The sequence below is a fragment of the Trachypithecus francoisi genome, unplaced genomic scaffold (assembly GCF_009764315.1).
Source record: "Trachypithecus francoisi isolate TF-2019V2 unplaced genomic scaffold, Tfra_2.0 Lachesis_group12, whole genome shotgun sequence".
Classification (NCBI taxonomy): domain Eukaryota; kingdom Metazoa; phylum Chordata; class Mammalia; order Primates; family Cercopithecidae; genus Trachypithecus; species Trachypithecus francoisi.
In genome coordinates this window covers 75,617,586-75,640,489 of record NW_022681457.1, presented here as the reverse complement: position 1 = coordinate 75,640,489, position 22,904 = coordinate 75,617,586, and the positions used below count along the sequence as shown (strand labels likewise).

The window sequence follows — 22,904 nt, the reverse complement described above, 5'->3', positions numbered from 1 at the left end:
TTCTACCCCTCGTAAGACAGACGCATTCATGAACATATTAAATATCACTGCACCCTCAGGTTCAAATTCCCTACCCATGTCAGTGTAAATCATTCTTATAAGGAGGCAGTTCCATTTTCCGAGAACCTAGAAAGGGGAAAATAACAAACAATGGACTGGATGCTGACAAAGTAAACACAAATCAAAATGCATTTTTCATAGATCCACAGAATAGATTCTGGAGTAGTTATGACTGGCACGGGATGCTCAAAGAGATACCCTTGGACGGCACCAGAAAGACATCAGTTTCAGCTTCCTGTGTGACTCACACATTCAGTCTATGGATACAGCTTAATGGAAAACCTACTATGTGCCATAGTGTGCCTCTTCCACCCTAGTGAAAACTGAACAAGAGTACTTTGACCTGGACACCAAAGCCCTGGACTTTACACATACCAGATACTCAAGATATTGATGATTCATTGACTGATAAGCAAAGATAATTTAAATACAGATTTCAGACTTAAAGAGGCAATTGCAAACTTCAAGTTTAACCAAATCATTGTTGAATCCTCTCTTCAGTATTTCTGCCAAATAGGCATCTAGAACACCTTTTATACAGTTATAATGCCAGGAAGCTTACTAGCTCCCCTTAACTTTTACACATTACCAAGTGTTGCAAAGGTCTTTCTTACTTGCATTGAGGTAGAATCTTTAACCTTGTGGCAGCCTTACTAGATTCACCAAGACTCTCACACCTGCCCTTCAGACATGGTAAAACTTGGAATCCTGTTTCCCAGCTCTTTGTCTTCTGCCCAAACATCTTCGTTTCCTTCACCTGTCTCTCCTCATATGACCTGGTTTCAGTGATGATAATTGTAATACCTACTTTTTCTCTAAAGCTTATAAATCATGCATGCCAGGCGCTGTGTATACATGATCTCAGTTATTTCACACCAAATTCTTGAAGTGGGTGTTATTAAACCCATGATAGAGTTGAGAAAATGGAGAACTATGGCAAAGCAGTTTGGCTCTGGGGAGCCCTGGAAGGCTTGTGGTTATATTTGAATTTTAGACAGTTTGCTCTAGAAACCTTGTGGCGAAGGATTGGAGGGAACGCAAGTCTGGGGAGACAGAGGCCTGCGAAGAGGCTGACTGTCCTGTCTCATCCCTCCCCCAACTCTCTTTTTCTGTGGGCCAAATGTACTTTGCCTCTCATCCAAATCATTTTAATGGAGCAGAAAATGTACACATCTGGGGCAGCTTTGCAACTGCGTCTCCACTGCACTCTCCTGTTGAGTTTTACAGAGCCTTGGGTTAATGTCGGGCTCCTTCGGTTTAGCCAGCTGAAGCATGTTCAGTGGCAGCAGTGGGACTTATGTTTCATATTACTGCATGGAATTCTCAATGTACTTTGCAAAACTATTTTTAAGGAGACCTGGGTTTTGTAAATTTTTAAAGCAATTGGAGCGTGTCTTTTCAACCTCTCTGCTAATGATTGACCACATTTTTTCATGATTTTGCCTTTTTTTCCCTGTGATGTTTGATTTGACTTTTCAAGTCTCTGCTTTTTACATTTTTAAAAGACTTTTGAAATAGTAGTTTCAGGTTCATAGTAAAATTAAGAGGCAAGTACAGAAATTGCCTTCATACCTCCTATCACCCACACAGGAATAGCCTCCTTAATACCAACATCCCCCACTAGAGTGGTACATTTGTTGCAACTGATGAACCTACATTGACACATCATCATCACCCGAAGTCCATAGTTTACATTTGAGTTCACTCTTGGTGGTGTACATTCTATGGCTTAGGACAAAAGTATGATAACATGTATCCACCATTATGGTATCATACAGACTAACTTCACTGTCCTAAAAATCCTCTGTGTTCCACCTATTTAGCCCATCTCAGCAGCTCCAACCCTGGCAACCACTGATCTTTTTATTGTCTCCATAGCTTTACCTTTTCCAGAATGCCATATAGTTGGAATCATACACTATGTAGCCCTTTCAGATTGGCTTCTTTCACTTAACAATATGCATTTAAGATTTTTTCATGTTGTCTTATGGCCTTTTACATGTTTAAAATTTTCCTATTTTGCCCAGAAAAGTAATTTGCTGTGCTGCAAAAAAGTAAATTGCTGTGTTGAGGGCCCCTGTCTTCTCAGGTTGATTCAAGGAAGGAATGTTGATACATGGCCAGGAGGATCTGGAGCTACTGGGAGGCCTATAGTGGGCATTATCCTGAGCTGTGTAGTGATACCCTAAAGCAGGGGCATCAACCCAACTGATTCATATGCACTCCTGCTAATGAAGTCTGATTGAGTCTGCTTGTGGGATTTTGGACTGGGAAGAGAGTAGCAATGGAGACAGAGAAGGAAGGAAAGAGAGGAGTTGCATATTGAGTATAGGCTTAAAGGCCAACGAACATCACCTGGATAAGTTATCCAGGTGAGACTTGGAGGGAATGTAAACTTGTCAAGTAGATGATAGATTGGAGGGCCAAGGAAATATGGGCTTAGGAATCAGACCAGTGGTTAAAACCTGACTTTGTTACATCTTTGCTGTAACTTTAGGCAAGACAGTTCACCTCCATGAGCCTCAGCTTTCTCACCTGTGAAGGTGTTGTGAGACTTGGGCCAAGAATTTTCCACCCTTTCTGTGTATTTGGATCACCTTGGGAATTAAAAAATATTCCATTCCCAGGTCCTATCCCCCGAGACCCTGATTCAGTTGGTCTGGAATGGGGCCTAGGCACTGATTTTTTTTTTTTTTTTTTTTTAATTCCCAGAGTATTCTAACATGAGACAAAGTTGAACACTTCTGAGTTAGAAGATCTTAAAGGAACATGCCAAGCACACAGGAAATTCTCAACAAGTCATAAATATTACTATTTTCAGGAAAAATATACAGGGCTTCTAAATGTCATCTAACCTTGAGCAAGTCACTTAGCATCTCTGAGCTATGATTTCTTCACCTGAAAAATGACATGCCAATGTAATAAGAAAACAGTATATTTAGTCTTAGGCTCTGGGTCAAATCCTGGTCTGACAAGTAAGGTCTATCCTTATGGTGTGGCCTTGGGTAAGTTTTTTAATCTCTTCAAGCATCACTTTCTTCATAAGAATATTAATTCAACTTCACAGAGATGTTATGAGGATTAAATGATATAATCTATGTAAAATGCTTGGCCCAGTGCCTGACACTGTGGTGAGTTCTCAGTAAATTACAGTTGCTGTTACTGTTATATCATAATAATTATTATAGTTATAATTATGAGAACACTTATCCCCATTCTGACACAGAGTGGGGGTGTCCAATAAATTTTTACTGAATCAAATTGAATACAACAAACTGAACAATGCTGATGATAATCCAACAAGCATCCTAGAATGATTCCCGCCAAATGCTATCCCCTTCAATAAAACTCTATGGTCATGGGTCACAGTCACTAAAGAAGTTCTCTAATTTCAAATGTTCAAGAGCCTCTGAGGCCACAGGGCTTGCCCAAACCTGCAGCAAATACTTCTGAAATACTGTGTTTCGGGCCATTCATTCTTTCAAACAGACTTTGTTGAGCATTTTTTTAAGAGAAGAAATAAAAACTTCTATGCATTATATAAAATGTAAAGTATAGAAGTGTTTACAGCAATCTGAAGCCTTGCAGATGTGCATATTGGCTTGAAGTTCAGTTCAGACAAACTACGGTCAAATTCAACCATTCAGATCTCACCTATCCTATGATCTCATGTGGGTCACAAATGGAAATCATTGGTCAAACAAATTATCTGAATCCCCGCATTTTACTAGTAGTGTAGTATATACTCTGCATAAGCAACAAAAAGCAAATGGATTCCCAGTGGTTAAAGATGAAAAGAAATTTATTAATAGAAAACAATTGTCACAAAGAAACAACATTTGAATTCGTTTTGAAAAAGAAACGAAAAGATTGACCTACCTTGGAAAAATGCAAGTCACCTCTTGAAATTATGAATTTCAATTAGGGGCCAACTAGTTTGAGAAGTTGCCTCTGGTTCCCTTTATTAAATTAACTCATTCTGTAATTTTTCAAGTGAAATGTCACTTCCTCAGGAAAGTCCTCCCTAACTCCTCCCATCCCCCTCCATAGACTAGCTCCAGTCCTTCTTACACACTTTCATGGCTTCTTACAGTTTTCTTCATGGAGTGTATCATAGTATGTAATTATATGTTTATTCTATTATGGTCTATCTCTGCCTATAGATCAAAGCTCCATTAGAGAAGTGACCACATCTGTTTTCTTCACTGTTGCATCTTTGTGCCTAGCCTGGCCCATGAGAAACCCTAAACAAACACTTGTTGAATGAGTGCAAGTCTGAAAGGCAGACCCTAGAGAACCCCCCCACCCAGAGAGGCAACAGGTGTACCAAGGGCCATATTCTGTCCCTTTAAGTCTCATTTTCTTCTCTGTGTTTCTGTGCTTCCACCATGTCTGGCTCCTACAATCTGACTGAAACATCAATAAAAGCCTATTTCCCATTTTCCCTTAGCAACCACTGGATAGGTTAACATTTTCAAAATGGTTTTCCAAATACGAGGAGAGTCCAAAATGGAAATAAATAGGAAAATGATGTACACAGAAGAAAAATAGTTAAGTTGACAGTCACACATGGTGGTCATATACTAATACTAACATCATAGTAGCAGGAACCTCATTGACACAGTCTATGGTCCTTCCAGGAAACAAGATGGTGATTCTGCCTCATTCCACAAGGCTAGAGTTCTTTTTATCCTGCTGTTGTTGGCTGGAAGTCACTGACTCTCTAATCTCCTACTTAGTTAAGGAGAACCCTGCCTCATTCTAGTCTTCTGATGATTCCAACATCATTTTTGAGACAATAGGGCAACCTTCCTTTAAAGACCGTGTTCGTTTTCTGGTTATCAACTCTGCTCATCCCAAGCACCTGGTGGTTCAAAATGCCTGCCCTTCACAAGTCCTCATAGGGCCAGAGTGTACCCCTAGACTTAAAAAAAAAAAAAAAGACAACTCTAGGTTACCATTCTGAGTCAAAGGCATAAAGGAGAACATTCATTCAGAAGGTTAAGTCATCTCAGAAGTATACAGCAAACTGAACTCTAATTTTCTTAAGAATGTCTCCTAACCACACCATAAATTCAACACAAAATCAGAGGAGAGAAATGAAAACAGAACTAATGATTATTGATTTCCACGATAGGAACTGTACTAACTGCTTTACATATTTAGTTCTTTTAATCTTTTCAAAATATCCCATAAAGTCAGTATTATTATTATCTCCATTTTTCTGATGAGGAAACGAAGACTTAGAGAAGTCATAGAAATTGTTTACAGTTACATGGAAAAGACTTCAACCTGGGTTTCTTTGATTCAAAACTTGGGTTGTGATGGCTGTTTTGATATAGGCCTTGCCTCAGAGTTTCCTGAAGCAACAAGGAGCTGAAATGACTATGGGATTTAATCCCTGTGCCCTTTTTCCTAGATGCTTGAATCCCTACCTAGAAATCTGAGAATTAGACCCTATGGGAAAGTCCAGTATCTACCATTCCAATCATTCATGTCTTAAGTAGCTAATGATTTTGTAAATATTGAAGATTTGACTACATTATCTGTGGTTTCTTAAATCATGGCTTCCTTATGCCTGAGTCTGCATTTTTTAAGCTCTTTGAGCTTACCAACTGTTCAAGTAGATTTCTACTGTCATATATCCTCTGCTGATGGCTAAGGCATTAGAGCTTGTTGGTAATCACCTCTTACTGCAGGGGAAGAGTGGAGGATTATTTGAGCCAAAAAAAGAGACGATTGGATGGATAGCTCCAGTCAGAGATACCTCTGTGAAAAGTGTCAGCCTCCCCCAATACCCCACAAAGGTGTTTTCTTTCCCTATTATTGATTAGAGGAATAAGAATAAGAATAGAGATAATAGTAGCAAACATTTAAGGAATGCTTGCCTTGTGCTAGGCTTTACGTACATTTTTCATTTAATCCTTAAAGTAGTCCTGGACAGTAGGTACTATTATTATTAGCCTCATTTTAAAGGTGAGGAAACAAGGCATAGGGATGTTGGGTAATTTTCCCAAGGTCACACAGGAGTATATAGTAGACACAGGATTAAAATCCAGGCCATTTGACTCTAGAGCCCCAGCTATGGACTTCTGCCCCAATTCTGGCTCCCACTGAGTCTGACTCTCTAGCCTCATTGACAGGATTTGTGCTCTTCTGGTCAGGATGGGGAGATGATGAAACATTCATCCTCAAAGGGTCATATACAAGTTCTCCAGGGATGTTCAGATGACCCCTATTGGTCCAGGTGAGATCCTGGCAGGCACTGTCATACAAATGTCCCAACAAGCACCCTGGAGTTCATTTATATCTTCATTCTATGTCGTGGTAGGTGGGAATGTACTAGATCCAATCCACAGGATAAAGATGGCTTTCTTTCATTTACTAACACAAATTTCTTTATTTAGTAGCACAAAAGGAATACTTATTAATGCCAACCAATATAAAAAAGTCCTTTCCCTCTAAGTTTTTATATTACAATGAAAAACTGACTCATATATACAACATATGATACATTTTCTTTTGATAGTTCTTTTCATAGATTCTTTTAATGCTGGTGGGGGATGTATTGGGGTGCAGAATACTAAAACCCCACTTCCCCATCTTTATTATCATGGAAAAGAAATGGCAAGAATAGAGGAGAAAGAGATAATCAGTTAAGGGTGAGGCATTTTTTTTTGCTAACAGAAGGATGGATAAGAGAAAGACACACAAAGGTGCATGGGACTCTGGATAGTGGCCAAGGGAAGGTTTATCTCAACTGGTGGGTCCAGTAGGTAACTGAAAGGACCCTACCTCCCACCCTGCTAACATATTTGGCCACATTGCTGGGCGATCAAATGGCTCCAATCACTAAGCTCTGTTACTGTCTCTGGGACCCATTCTGGAGAGGTAGTATGTCACGAAAGGTATATGGCAATACGAAAAGTGAAAAGTGTACAGGCTTTTAACTCAGATTTGCACTCAATTACTGCTTTATCACCAAGGTACTGTGAGACCTTAGGAAAATCTATGACTCTCAGTTTCAGGTTTTTCAACTGTCAAAGAGATCCTTATAAGGTTTTCATGTCTAACTGAGACAACGCATGTAAAGTGTATAGCAGGCACAGTGCCTCTCACACAGTAGGTTCCAGAAACTACCAGTTGCTTTTTTCATTCTTTCTGAGACAGTTTCTATTACTCTTTCCTTTCAGGAGGTCACAGGATAATGACAAGGATGGGTTCTTGGAGCCAGTTCATTTTTGGTGAAGGATTTTCCTCCTCCCTGAAGGCTGAGCAGTATTACTGCAGATATGCCACCCACCATCCCTTCCTGGCCAGTGAAGGCAGTCTGCCTTGTTTAAGAAAGCTGGAATCTTACTAAGGTCTGTGCTTTTATAAATTTTAGGACTTAAGCTGAGTTTGGGGTTTTATTGTCTGTTTTAAAAATCATGTTCAGATATTATATATTTAAAACATGGCTTCAGAATTGTGAAACACAGTGTTCTCAATCATAAAAAAGGATGAACTGTGTTATGCCTTTCTGTTTCCATTTCTGGGTTCTCTTCTTGTCTCCTTGCATGAATTTTTCTGTGATGCCCTGCCTTATGTCCTAATTCATCTGGGACACTAACTGTGAAAATGTAGGCAAGATTCTTAACTCCTCTAAGACTGTCTTACTTGTTCATTCATTTATTTACTATTTAACTATTTGGTGAGGGCTTATAATGTGCCAGAATCTCTGATTAATGCTTGGGATACAGTAGAGAATCAGACAGACAGTTTCCCCCATCTATAAATGGGAAAATGAAATGCATATTTTAGGATTTTTGAATGCAGTAAATGAAATTATATATATATATATATATATGGAAGAGACAAAGAAGAGGACTAAAATCTATTGAACCCCTTACTTGATCCCCAGTGATGCTAGGTGCTTGACATGCAATTCTGATAATAACTTGGGAAGTGATTGTTGTTATCGCTATTTTATGGATATAGCAACTGAGGTTCAGAGAGGGAGAGTGAAGGTCCAAGTCACACACTAGATTCAAACCTTGTATGAAGTCCATATGGGTCTCACTCTGCTATGTTGCCTCCAGTGGTCTTGGAACACTGCTTGCCATCCACTGGGTGTGTTAATTCCCATCACCAACTTCACATAGAATATGGGAGGCTGTACTATTCTTGCTGTGGATATATATATATATATTTTGAGACAGAGTCTCGCTCTGTTACCCAGGTTGGAGTGCAGTGGCCTGATCTCGGCTCACTGCAAGCTCCGCCTCCCAGGTTCATGCCATTCTCCTGCCTCAGCCTCTTGAGTAGCTGGGACTACAGGCACCCACCACCATGCCCAGCTAAGTTTTTTGTATTTTTAGTAGAGACGGGGTTTCACCGTGTTAGCCAGGATGGTCTTGATCTCCTGACCTTGTGATCTGCCCACCTTGGCCTCCCAAAGTGCTGGGATTACAGGCATGAGCCACGCTGCAGATATGTTTGATAGCACTAAAGGTCTGGGTATAGTAAGGGGTACTCGAATGGAAAATCCAAATCCTGTTTCCTGATTCCTTAGGGACAAGACATAAAGAAGACTTATGAAAGGAAACGGAGGGAGACATATACATTAAGCTCACTAACTCCAAGTCATGGGAAGAACTTTAAGGTCCTCTGGCAGCTAGACTCACCAACTCAGGAGACAGCTGGGACAGGGACTGTTGGCAAGAGGAACATTGTCTTTCCCAAGCCAACCCATTTCTGCTGCAGTGACATTAAAAGATAAAATGTTCAAAACTCTCTGACTCTTACCACTTCCTAGGTGGAGGCAGATATGAACTGCATAAATAACGAGGTATATTTTTTCACTGAAGATGTTCAGTGCCTATCCAAGGAAGAAAGAGTCTGTCAGAAAACATTCACTTAGGGCCTGCACATTTTCAAGAAGCTGAAAGCAGAGTAGGAAGTGAAATCACTACGCTTACATTTGGCAAGAGGACTGCAAAACTGCCCCCAAGCTAAACAATTTGGACCTGTGCACCCTTTTCTCTTCCATCTCTTTGTTTGGACAAGTCACAGCAAGAGCACATAACAGATTTACCAGCACTATTCATGTGTTTTTAACTTTACGAGCAAAGCCTTCTCTTTGGTATAAAGAAAAGGAAGGGTCGGTCATGCCAGAGAGTGCCTGTTGCCACTGAGAAAATTTGTGAGGGTTACCAGAATGAAAAGACAGATACAAATGAAGAAAGGCAGAGTTTCACATGCAAAAAAGGGGAAAAAAATCTTTTCCTTGGCATAGAAAAATTTCATCCTGAAGGTTCTTTTTTCCCTTTTTTTTGGCAATGTGATAAACACCTTAAAATAGAGTTATGAAACAGAAACAGATTCTACAGAAGGAGGAAACCAAGACTAGTGACCTCAGAGAACTTATATATCAAACCTCTCATTCTAGAGATGACAAAACTGAGGCCAGAAGGATGATGATTTCCAAGTCAAAGAGTTTGTCATTGACTGCTATGGTTTGAATGTGTCCCTCAAAGTTCATGGGTTGGAAACTTAATCTCGAGGACAACAGTGTAGAGAGGTGAGACATTTAAGAGGTGATTAGATCATAAGGGTTCTGCCCTCATGAATGAATTAATATCATTATCTCAGAAGTGAGCTCATTACTGCAAGAGTGAGTTTGTTATAAAAAGGAGTTTGAGCTGGGTGCAGTGGCGCAAGCCTGTAGTCCCAGCTACTTGGAAGTCTGAGGCAGAGGATGGATTGAGTCCAGCTCTCAAGACCAGCCTGGGCAACATTGCAAGACCTTGTATCTGAAGAAAAAAAAAAAGTGAGCTTGTCCCTCTCTCTCATCTCTCTCATCTGTCTCGCCATGTGATGCCTTCCACCATGCTATGACACAGCAAGAAAGCCCTCACCAGATGTAGCCCCTCAACTTCCCAGCCTCCAGAACCATGAGCCAAATAAGCTCATGTTGTTTATAAATTACCTAGTCTGTGGTATTTTATTATAGCAGCACAAAACTGATTAACACATGACCAAATTAATAATGAAGCTCAGCTTCTAGTGGGCCTTTTCGCTGTCCTCCATTGCTCTGCATTCCCTTGATTACAATGAAGAGCCTTCAGTAAAAGGTAATCTCATTCATCCTCAGGGCATTAGCTTACCTAGTATTAAATAAACATATGTCAGCATTTTCCAGGTTTAGCCTTAGAAGAAGCCTTTTAGCTGAGGAGGGGGGTGGGAGAGGACCAATTAATTCTCTTCTCTAAATCACCTTCCCCTTGGAGTCTATCTGCAGTCCTGCTACCATTTCCATGCTGCCCTCCCCACTACTAACCTCCATTCCCCCATCCCCATCAAGGGGTTCTGTTAATTCTCTAACACATGAGCCAAAGAATGAACCCAACCCATTTTGGGGGTTGCCCTAAGCATAGCTGAGGTAGTCTGAACTTACAAAGAGACTTTACTAAAACAGAGGTAAGAGAAAAGGCAGTAGAACATAGTGGAGAGATCTGAGCTTTGAAATCAGAAAAATCTGGGTTTAAATCTCAGCTCTACAGCCCATTAGCTGTGCATATTTGAGTAAGTCACTTAACTTGTTAAATTTTCTCATTTGTTGGACATGGAGATAAAATTAGGGCATTTGATAAAAATTAAATAAAAGAGCATAAGGCATCTATCTCAGATCTTTGTATATAGTAGGCACTGATGTTCATAAAACATAAAAATAGTTTGATTTGGAAAGCAGGTTTTATGGTCAATCATTCAAGAAACATTTCCTGAGCCACCTTATCTGTGCCAGACTCTAAGTGCTGGGACAGAAACAAACAAGAAATGGTCCTTATCCTGCAGGAAATAATTTTTAATGGGTGTCCCTAAAAAGATATGTTGCAGTCCTAACCCCCAGAATTTGTTAATGTGACTTTATTTGAAATTAAGGTCTTTGCAGATATAATCAAGTTAAGATGAGGTCATTAGGCTAGGCCCTAGTTCAATATGACTTGTGTCTTATAAGATGAGAAAAATACCATATGAAGACAGAGACACATAGGAGGAATGCCATATGATGACAGAGGCAGAGATAGAAGTAATGCAGCTGCAAGCAAACTAAGGAACACCAAAGTATCGATGGTCACCATCAGAAACTAGATAAAGACAAGGAAGGATTCTACCTAGAATCTCAGAGGGAGCCCAGCTCTGCCGACACCTTGATTTTGGACTTGTATCCTCTACAACAGTGAGAACATAAATTTCTGTTTTTTTTTTGTTTGTTTGTTTGCTTGTTTTTTTTTTCCACAAATAGCACTTTTTATTTGACACTAATTGAAGTCTGAACTTTAAACAGATTCTTGGACTGGTGGTTCATATCCATCAGCTCGTTCAACTTTAGCACCTGTCTTGTCTCCAGTGGCTTTTCCAGAACTACTGCCTTCACCATGAAGCTCCATAAGCTTTCCCAATTCAAACTTGGGCTTCTTCAGCATTTTTACTTTTCTAACGAAGACATCATGGAGAGGATAAATAGATTGGCAAGACTTTTCTATGTCTTTTCCAATGCTGTCTGGAATCAATTTATTGACCACTTCTTTCAAGTCATTTGTCTGCACCTCTCGGGTCATGATTTCCATCATCTTCTTCCGGATTTGGCGGACCTGTTGGTGCTGAGCATAAGAGGTCTTCCGTATCTGATTGTTGCGTTTTTTAGTAAAACCAACACGGAACAGACGAAGCAAGTAACCATCGGTAGTCTTGACATCAACATGAGCTTCAATCATTGTCTGCCACTTTTTGACCATGGAACACATTTTGTCACGCCTAAGATCCATGCCATGGAAGTTAGTCAGGCAGTTTTTGCCATGAACATCTTCAGTAATCAGCTTGAATTTTCTAAATGCAACTTCATCATTCTGCAAATCAGCAAGACTCACTTCAAACACACGACCCTTGAGACCATCAGATGCAATTTTGGTTCCTTGGGTCCTGGTGATGAGCGTCTTTCCAATATTTCTTATATTGAACATAGCAGGTGCTTTCACATCATACCAATCTTTCTTAGAAAATGGATCAACCATTTTCTTCTTGGCTCCCTTTTTGCTGCCTTTCGTAAGGCACTTGTTCTTGCCAACCACCATGGCGCTGATCAGAGAGCCGAAAGGCAATTTCTATTGTTTTAAGTGACACAGTTTGTGGTGTCCTTAGGAAACCAATAGAATTGGGAGATATGCAAGGGAGCAAATGCAATAATTCCAACAGAATAAATGATGTAACACTTAATGAGTTCCCTGAGCTGTGCCTATTACATTTATTAAATTAAGTAATCTTGGTTAAGCCAGGAAATCTTGTGAGCCTCGATACTCATGGAGGTATGTGTAAGTAGAAGTAGTTTGTCCAGGAAAAGGACAGACAGTCCATGTCTGCCTGAGGAAGCTAGGGAAGGTTTCCCAAAGAGGATAGTTGGAGCTGATACCTCAAGGATGAGTAGAAGCTTAGCAGGTGTGGGAAAGTACAGGGGGAAAGACACCACTTAGGCTAGAGAGCCTAGTGTAGAAGCAGAAAAGTGTGGACTAGTTTTTAAATTTTTAGGAAACTACAAATATTTAAGTATTGCTGGAGTATGTTGGTAATATTCATCTGCCTTCTAGACCCCCTTCTTCACCTTGATGTCCTACAGACACCTTCTATTCAAAATATCCCAAATTGAACTAGACCACTCTTTTTACCCCCATTCATAGTCCATACATGTTCTCCTTTTGCTTTCTCTGACTTGGTGAATGGCCCCACTACCTACCCATGTAGCCTAGCTAAAAATCTCTGAGTGTCCGCATGACCAACTCTTGGTAATTGACTTCCTTTTCATCTCTGATTTACACAATCATTTTTGAGCTTTACTGTCTCTGGTTCTGATGGCTTCTCACTTGGCACAAGTTCTGAATTCTTCAGCTGTGTCTCTAGGACACATTCCTTCCAGCTAAGCCTCTTTGCCAGATAATTAATGATCTGTAAACAAATGCTTAATTGTACCAGGGGAGCACATATTTAAAGAAACTTTATGATAACGTAAAGGATCCTTTTCATAACACAAAGAGCATCTCTCTCACAAACTCCCCCATCCTCAATTTAACATTTAGTCTGAACTTTCATTTCACATATTAAATCTAAAGCCCTCTTATAGCAGAACCCCAAAAATAAAAAAAACAAAAATCACCTAAGAGACAGATGGTATTATCCTGAGGTTTATCCATGTCAGGCACTTCCTGAAATACCTCTCTTTTCTCTCTAAGTCCAGCCCCTTTGGCCCTCAGACTCAAGACTTTGGCACCTGCTGGGAGAAAGAAAATTTCGGCTCCTGGCAAGAAGGGGAAGGAGATGTGAATTTATTAAGAATCTAATATATGCCTGGCTCTTTTACTTATGTTCTCTCATTTTACTCTTTACAGCAACTCCATTGACTGCTTGCCACCCATTGATAAACAAAAAAGTTAGGTACCTTACACAAGGTAGTAGTAGCTTATAAAGGGGAATGACTGACATTGAAGGGGGTGCCTGAATTAAATGTAATAACATTATTATCTCTAAGCACACTCTTTTAAGCTGTTTAGGTTATCTAGTCAGCCTCAATGCCTTTTCAAAGTGGGTATAAAGTCATCAGTGAGAGAATATGCCTGGCCATTGCTGATTCCTCAAGAGTGGGCCAGGCACATCCACCTTGGTGGTCAAGAAGCCCCAGTGGAAACTTTTCTGTTTGCTGCTGCTTTGGGGATCTACCCTTGTGCTAGGAGCCAGGGTTAGGTGCTGTTGGAGGAGGGGCCAATCCAGCCACATAGGCACTTCAGAGAGGAAACACCTTGGCTGGGATCTGAAATTGAGCCCTCTCTAGGGAGTTTGAAAAGGTGGTTTTCATGCAATTCTTAATGTCCTGGCTGTTTCAGAAAGAGGAAGCACAGCAACATTTTTAGAACAGTTAGTGGGGTGTGACAAAACCCAGAGACTGTACCCACAGGAACTTTCTCCCTGCTTATTTGTTTCAGAAAACATTTGGTATTCAAGGAGCACCTGCCCCATTCCAGGCCCTGTGCTCTCCCACTGGGTCTTCAACCTCTTATCTTTGGAGGGCTCCTTCCTACATGCACTTACACATGCCCAAGCCTTTCTCAGCTTCAAAAAGCAACAATGGCCACCTCAAAACCCTCACTCATCCCTGCCTCTCCCTCAGTTACTTCCTCCTCTCCTCCTCTGCAAAAGTAGAACTTTTTGGAAGAAAGTGCTATGCATAGTTATTATAAACATCCACTCACTTCCCATTCACTCCTCAGCTCCACTGCAGTCTGGCCTTTGCCTCTACCGAACCTACTCTCCAAAGTCACCAATGACTTACTGATTCAAGGACTTTGCCTCATTTGGTTTCTCAGGAGCATTCACACTGTTGACTTTGCCTTTTTCCAGAAAATTTGTTCCTCTTAATTTCAGTAATGTTTAAGTTCTTCTGACTTCTTTGATAATCTTCAGTCTCCATGTAGGCACCTTTTCCTTGACCCCCATTTCAGATGTCAATATTCCTCAAAATTTTACTGTAGGCCTTCTGGCCTTTTTCATTCTGTGTATGCACTCACCTACTGCAGACTTCTATTCTGAGCTCCAGTAACATAGGCATAGAGCTGCTTACCAGACATATCAACTTTAAGGTCTTAATGGCATCTCAAATATTTCAAATCCATCTCTTCAAACTTTTGAGAAGACTGGTTCTCCTCAAATGTTTCCTGTTTTCCTATCATCCACCCAAAGATCAGGTTAGAAACCAGTGAGTCATTCTTGACTCCTACTGTCCTCTCACCTCTTAGTCATCAACTCCCATGGGTTCTGTACCATATATATCTTTCAAATCTATTTATCTTCTCCACTATATCCTAGTTCAATTTTTATTTCCCTGCTCTAAATCTTACCCCTTCTCAATGCATTCCCCAAACCAGAATGATCATCCTAAAATGCAAATTTGATCATGTTACTCCTCAGAAAAGACTTTCCAAAAGCTTCTCATCTATCTGTCTTTGGATAAAGTCCCACCTGATTTTAATCCTATACGATCTCTATCCCCTACCAGCTCTCTGGGCTCAACTCATGCTACATATTCCCTTATTCTCTTTGCTTCAGTCAAACTGGCTGCCACCTTGTTCTTCTCTTTTTCCTTCCCCTCCCCCTTTTCCTAAACCCCTTCTCTTCCTTTTTCTTCTTTCTGTAACTTTTTATTTTTAGATAATTATAGATGCCATATAGTTGTAAGAATAATCGAGAGATATCCTGTATACCCAGTTTCTTCCAATGGTTACATCTTGCATACTAGATAGAGTACAGTATCATACCCAGAAAGTTGACATTGTTATAATCCATTGACATTATTCATCTTTCACCAGTTCTATATATATTCATTTGTGTATATGTATGTGTATTTAGTTGTATGCAATTTTTTGAGATGGAGTCTTGCTCCGTTGTCCAGGCTGGAGTGCAGGGGCACAATCTTAGCTCACTGCAGCCTCCGCCTCCTGGGTTCAAGCAATTCTTCTCCCTCAGCCTCCCAAGCAGCTGGGATTACAGACATCTGCCATCACACCCAGCTAATTTTTGTATTTTTTAGTAGAGACGGGGTTTCACTATGTTGGTCAGGCTGGTCTTGAACTCCTGAATTCAGGTGATCAGCCCGCCTCAGCCTCCCAAAATGCTGGGATTACAGCCACCATGCCTGGCCAGTTCTATGCAATTTGATCACGTGTAGATTCATATGACTACCATCACCATCAAGATATAGAACAGTTCCACGACAAGGATCAAACTGGCCTTCTTCTCGTGCCTTCAGTGGGTCAACTTCCTTTTACTTATAGGTATTCACACAAGCTGTTCCCTCTACTTATAACACTTTCCCCTAATACCATTCGTTTGTCCAATTACTATTTATTTTTCAGACCTCAAATTAAACATAAATTCTCAAAAATACTTTTTCTAATCCTACACTTGGTTAGGATGCTTGTTCTCTGTTCCACTAGCACCCAATACTTCTTTTGTCCCATCAAAGCACCTATTTTTTCACCTCTGCATTGATATTAGTCTGCATGAAGGCAGAGGTTATGTGTGGCTTGTTTACTTCTATATCTCCAATATCTAGCACAGTACTTACAACTAGGGAATTCCTCAATTAAAATAGATAGGAATAATGAACTCATAAAAACTGATGAATCCAGTGGAGCTCTTTCCTTTAAGGAGTTCCCAGTCATAAAACAGGCCACCCTAAGACAGTGTATTGAATCAGCATTGTCTTGGAAGGAAGTGTGGAGGTTGTGGGGATCCAGAGTATCCATTTTCTCTCCAGCTTCTAAATATACACAGTTGGGCACAGCCAGGACCAGAAGAATCCTTGAGTACCCATGTTCATCTGTCCAGAACCCTTCAGCACAGTTTAGCAGGTCAGGTAAGTGGAGCAGACACTGTGGTTACGAGTCTAAAGACATGATTTCAAAGATCTCAACTGGATAATTTTCTCAGCTCTGTAACCATAGACTGAAAACAATCTTGGTTACAGATTGGGTCCCACACTATGAATCCTGATCTTGGCCACAGAATGCCCCTGATCAAGGCACAGATCTTTTTTTTTTTTTTTTTTTTTTGAGACGGAGTCTTGCTCTGTCACCCAGGCTGGAGTGTAGTGGCGCGATCTCGGCTCACTGCAAGCTCCGCCTCCCGGGTTTACGCCATTCTCCTACCTCAGCCTCCCGAGTAGCTGGGACTACAGGCGCCCGCCATCTCGCCCGGCTAATTTTTTGTATTTTTTAGTAGAGACGGGGTTTCACCGTGTTAGCCAGGATGGTCTCGATCTCCTGACCTCGTGATCCACCCATCTCGGCCTCCCAAAGTGCTGGGATTACAGGCTTGAGCCACCGCGCCCGGCCAAGGCACAGATCTTAACACTGTCCAATCATGCAAAAATATAGCATCTTCCACAAGGAGAACAGGTAAGGTTAAAGGCAAACCTCTATCGTGGGAAAACAGCAGCCCACTCTGACACAGGAAAGCAGAAGTTGAATCATATGTCCTCCTAGGAGGTCAATTACATACACACCCTAAGAAGAGAAATATAATTATTGAGTCTTGAAGACTTAAACCTGGCAGGGCCCTTAAAGGCAATACGCACCCTTATGTGAAGTTTAATGGTGTAGAGAATAGAACCTCAGCTTACTGAATATGGTAGTAAAATGTTAACCTTTCATATCCAGCTTCAGACCCAGAAACCCTTGTTCCCATTTCAGAATCCTTTCTAATTAATTTTACCAAAGCATAATGACTTTTTTTATTTTGATAGTTTTTGGGGAACAGGTGGTTTCTGGTTACATGGATAAGTTATTTAGTGGTGATTTCTGAGATTTTGGTGCACCCATTACCTAAGAAGTGTACACTGTACCTAATGTGTAGTCTTTTATCCTTCACCCCCATCCTACCCTTCCTCTCAAGTACCATTATATCCATTATGGATATCCATTATATTCATTATATCATTCTTATGCCTTTGCATTCTCATAGCTTAGCTCCCACTTATAAGTGAGAACATATAATGTTTGATTTTCCTTTCCTGAGTTACTTCACTTAGAATAATGGTCTCCAACTCTATCCAGATTGCTGTGAATGCCATTATTTTATTCCTTATTGTGGATGAGTAGTATTCCATGTACATATATATACCACATTATCTTTTTTTTTTTTTTTTTGACACAGAGTCTCACTGTGTTGCCCAGGCTGGAGTGCAGTGGCACAATCTTGGCTCACTGCAACCTCCGCCTCCTGGGTTTAAGCAATTTCTGGCTAATTTTTGTATTTTTAGTAAAGATGGGGTTTCACCATGTTGGCCAGGCTGGTCTTGAACTCCTGACCTCAAGTGATATGCCCACCTTGGCCTCCCAAAGTGTTAGGATTACAGGTGTGAGCCACCACACCTGGCCTGTATACCACATTTTCTTTTTTTTTTTTTTTTATTTTTTATTTTTTATTTTTTATTTTTTTTATTTATTTATTTTTTATTTATTTATTTTTTATTATACTTTAAGTTCTAGGGTACATGTGCATGACGTTTATATCATGTATAACTCCCCAATGCAATCCCTCCCTCCTCCCCCCTCCCCATGATAGGCCCCAGTGTGTGATGTTCCCCTTCCCGAGTCCAAGTGATCTCATTGTTCAGTTCCCACCTATGAGTGAGAACATGCGGTGTTTGGTTTTCTCTTCGTTTGTTTATTGCGGCACTATTCACAATAGCAAAGACTTGGAATCAACCCAAATGTCCATCTGTGACAGACTGGATTAAGAAAATGTGGCACATATACACCATGGAATACTATGCAGCCATCAAAAAGGATGAGTTTGCGTCCTTTGGAGGGACATGGATGCAGCTGGAAACCATCATTCTTAGCAAACTATCACAAAAATACCACATTTTCTTTATCCACTCATTGGTTGATAAGAATTTAGGCTGGTTCCATATTTTTGCAATTGCAAAATTTGCTGCTATAAACATGTGTGTGCAAGTGTCTTTTTCATATAAGGACTTCTTTTTCTCTGGGTAAGATACCCATTAGTAGGATTGCTGGATCAAATGGTGGTTCTACTTTTGCTTCTTTAAGGACTCTCTATACTGTTTTCCAGAGTGGTTGCACTAGTTTACATTCCCACCAGCAGTGTGAAAGTGTCCTCTTTTTACCACATCCATGCCAACATCTATTATTTTTAAGTTTTAAATTATGGCCATTCTTGCAGGAGTAAGTTGGTATCTCATTGTGGTTTTGATTTGCATTTCCCTGATAGTTAGTGATGTTGAGCATTTTTACATGTTTGTTGGCCATTTGTATATCTTCTTTTGGGAATTGTCTATTCATGTCCTTAGCCTACCTTTTGATGGGATTTTTTTTTCTTGCTGATTTGAGTTTCTTGTAGGTTCTGGATATCAGTCCTTTGTTGGATGCACAGTTTGTGAAGATTTTCTCCCACTCGGTGGGTTGTCTGTTTATTCTGCTGATTATTTCTTTTGCTGTGTAGAAGCCTTTTAGTTTAATTAAGTCCCATCTATTTATTTTTGATTTGGTTGTGTTGCTTTTGTTTTTGTTGATTTTGCTTTGTTTTGTTGCATTTGCTTTCCTGATCATGAACTCTTTGCCTAAGCCAATGTTTAGAAGAGTTTTTCTGATGTCATCTTCTAGAATTTTTATGGTTTTAGGTTACTTAGATTTAAGTCTTTGATCCATTTTGAGTTGATTTTTGTATAAGGTGAGAGATGAGGATCCAGTTTCATTCTTCTATATGTGGCTTGCCAATTATTCTGCACCATTTGTTGGATAGGGTGTCCTTTCCCCACCCACTTTATGTTCTTATTCGCTTTGTCAAAGATCAGTTGACTGTAAGTTGTTGGCTTTATTTCTGGGTCCCCTATTCTGTTCCAATAGTCTATATGCCTATTTTTATACCAGTACTATGCTGTACCATGTAACTATAGCCTTGTGGTATACTTTGAAGTCTGGTAGTGTGATGCCTCCAGATTGGTTTTTTGCTTAGTCTTGCTTTTACTATGCAGGTTCTTTTTTGGCTCCATAAGAATTTTAGGACTGTTTTTTCTAGGTCTGTGAAGAATGATGATGGCATTTTGATGGGAATTGCATTGAATTTGTAGATTGTTTTTGGCAGTGTGGTCATTTTCACAATATTGATTCTACCCATCCATTAACATGGGATATGTTTCCATTTGTTTGTTTCATCTGTGATTTCTTTCAGCAGTGTTTTGTAGTTTTCCTTGTAGAGATCTTTCATCTCCCTGGTTAGGTATATTCCTAAGTATTTTATTTTATTTTCCAGCTGCTGTACAAGGGGCTGAGTTCTTTATTTGATTCTCAGATTAGTTGTTGTGGGTATATAGCAGTGCTACTGATTTGTGTACATTGATTTTGTATCCTGAAACTCTAGTGAATTCATTTATCAGATCTCGGAGCTTTCTGGATGAGTCTTTAGGGGTTTTTAGGTGTCAAATCATATCATTGGCAAGCACTGACAGTTTAACTCCCTTTTTACTGATTTGGATGCCTTTTTTTTTTCTTTGTCTTTTCTGATTGCTCTGGCTAGGACTTCTAATACTATGTTGAATAGAAGCAGCGAAAGTGGGTATCCTTGTCTTGTTCTAGTTCTCAGAGGCTGTGCTTTCAACTTTTCCCTGTTCAGTATAAATGTTGGCTATAGATAGCTTTTATTATGTTGCGATATGACGCATCTATGCTGATTTTGCTGAGGGTTTTAATCATAAAGAGATGCTGGATTTTTTTTCAAATGCTTTTCCTGTGTCTATTGAGATGATCATGTGACTTTATTTGTCTTCAATTCTGTTTATATGATGTATCACATTTATTGACTTGCATATGTTAAACCATCCCCACATCCCTGGTATGAAACACACTTGACCATGATGTATTGTCTTTTTGATATGCTGTTGGATTCAGTTAGCTAGTATTTTGTTGAGGATTTTTGCATCTATGTTCATCAGAGATACTGGTCTATTGTTTTCTTTTTTTGTTATATCCTTTCCTGGTCTTTTGGCACTAGGGTGATACTGGCTTCATAGAATGATTTAAGGAGGATTCCTTCTTTTTGTATCTTTTGGAATAGTTTCAGTAGGATTGGTAACAATTCTTCTTTGAATGTCTGATAGAATTCAGCTGTGAATCCATCTGGTCCTGGGCATTTTTTTGTTGGCAATTTTAAAAATTATTGTTTCAATCTCACCATTTGTCATTGGTCTGTTCAGAGTTTCTGTTTCCTCCTGGTTTAATCTAGGAGGGTTGTATATTTCCAGGAATTTATCCATCTCCTCTAGGTTTTCTAGTTTGTGTACATAAAGGTGCTTATGGTAGCCTTAAATGATCTTTTGTATTTCTCTGATATCCATTGTAATAATCTCCTGTTTCATTTCTAATTGAGCTTATTTGGATCATCTCTGTTCTTTCCTTGGTTAATCTCACTAATGGTCTATCGATTTTGTTTATCCTTTCAAAGAACCAGCTTTTGGTTTCATTTATCTTTTTTGTTGTTTGTTTCAATTTCATTTAGTTCTGATCTTGGTTATTTCTTTTCTTCTGCTGGTTTTAGGTTTGGTTTTTTCTTGTTTCTTTAGTTCCTTGAGGTGTGTGCTTAAATTGTCTATTTGTGCTATTTCAGACTTTTTGATATGATCATTTAATGCTATGAACTTTCCTCTTAGCACCACTTTTGCTATATCCCAGAGATTTCAATAGCTTGTGTCACTATTACCATTCAGATCAAAGAATTTTTACTTTCCATCTTGATTTCATTGCTTACCCAAAGATCATTCTGTTTCATGAGAGCACCAGCTGTGGTAGTAGAAGGGGGACATAAGCTTGCCCTAAGTTGGCCAGGATAAGTATTCAGGTTTCTCAGGCAATGAATGTATGGGGTTGTAAAGCCCCCAAGAGTTTATGTCTTTTGTGTTCAGCTGCCAGGGCAGGTAGAGAAAAACCATCAGTTTGGGTAGGGTTAGGGGGGTCTGTGCTCGGACTATCTTTGGAAGGGGCTTGCTGTGGCCACTGTGGAGCGTAGGGGAGGGTGGTTCTCAGGCCAATGCAGTTATGTTCCAAGGGGGATTATGGCTGCCTCTGCTGCATCATACAGGTTGCCAGGGAAGTAGGGAGAAAGCTGGCAGTGACAGGCCTCACCCAGCTCCCACACAGACAGCAAGGCCAGTCTCACTCCACTGTGCCCCACTAACAGCAGCAAAGTTATATCCAGGCAGGCCACGTGCAGGGCTTGAACCTTGCTCCAGGTTACCAGCCTCCTCACTGAGAAAACAAGTGTGGCTTTCTGGCCTTGTCCCTCCCTGCCTGCCCACACTGGTGGCTGCAGCTCCTGCACTTGTATCTAAAGTCATTCCCATTCAACTCCCAGGTTCTGCTCAAGAAAATTTATGCTCAGTTGAAATTATTACAAAGTTTAGTTGGAATCTTCTTTCACCTTGTGATCCCTCCCTAGTTCCTCTGGCTGCCTTCCCCAAAGACCCCTGTGAGATAAAGTCAGGGATGGCTTCCCTGGGCTTCAGCTGGGGACTGAGAGTGCCTACAGGGCTCTTCCCATAGCTTCTACTTTAATATCTTGCTCAGCTCCCTAAATCCATTCCAGCTCTAGGTAAGGTTGTCCTTCTTCTGCGTTCTGGATTTTCAGGTTCCCCAGTGGGGATGTGTGTTCATAGGCAGGTTTTCCCCTCTCATATTTTGGGAGCTTGCAGTTTTTTGGCTGTCTTGTGAAGTTTACAACAGCAAGCCGCTTCCTCCACAGGATCTATGAACTCTTTTGGTCTTCTTTGCATGTTTTTGCAATGGTTCTTGGACCAAAAGTTCACAGTGTGAGTCTCTCTACATGCTGTTCTGGCCGGGAGCTGCACGTTCGTCAGCCATTTCCCTCTCCGGCCTTGCCTCCATAATATCTTTTTTTTTTTTTTGACTTCAAAACATCAAACTAAAGACTTCCCCTGGCCTCCAGCTGGCACTCTCTAACATCCTCTCCCCCACCAGTCAGAGTGACCTAATTAAAGTACAAAATGAGCCATGCTAATTTCCTGCTTAAAACCCTTCACTGGCTTCCTATCGGTTGATAGAAAGTTTCAGGATGGAGGCCAGGCTCCTTTGTCTCCAGATCTTGTCTCCCTGCCTCCTCTCTGGCCTTATCACTTGCCTCTCCTTATATTCTACTTTCTTGAACACACCATGCTGTTTTATGCTTATGTTGAAGCTGTGCCCATTCCCAGCATGGATTTCTCACTAATTTTTGCCTGGCTC

General features: G+C 40.3%; 2 protein-coding genes across 5 annotated transcripts in view; both read right to left on the bottom strand.

Moving 5' to 3' along the window:
• Nucleotides 1–22,904, bottom strand: part of AGBL4 (ATP/GTP binding protein like 4) — a 1,514,939-nt gene that overhangs the window by 280,953 nt on the left and 1,211,082 nt on the right. The window lies entirely within an intron of this gene.
• LOC117092617 (40S ribosomal protein S3a-like) lies at nt 3,703–18,410 on the bottom strand. 3 transcript variants are annotated; one of them, XM_033226466.1, is made up of 2 exons: nt 11,830–12,184; nt 3,703–3,714 (listed from the first exon to the last, which is right to left on the bottom strand). In XM_033226466.1, the coding sequence occupies exons 1-2, from the start codon at nt 12,174–12,176 to the stop codon at nt 3,711–3,713; spliced, it is 351 nt and encodes a 116-aa protein (XP_033082357.1). In that variant the 5' UTR covers nt 12,177–12,184; the 3' UTR covers nt 3,703–3,710. The 3 variants fall into 3 exon arrangements, with proteins under 3 accessions (XP_033082357.1, XP_033082356.1, XP_033082355.1); XM_033226465.1 differs by lacking the exon at nt 3,703–3,714 and adding an exon at nt 18,405–18,410 and having other exon boundaries at nt 11,339–12,138; XM_033226464.1 differs by lacking the exon at nt 3,703–3,714 and having other exon boundaries at nt 11,339–12,195.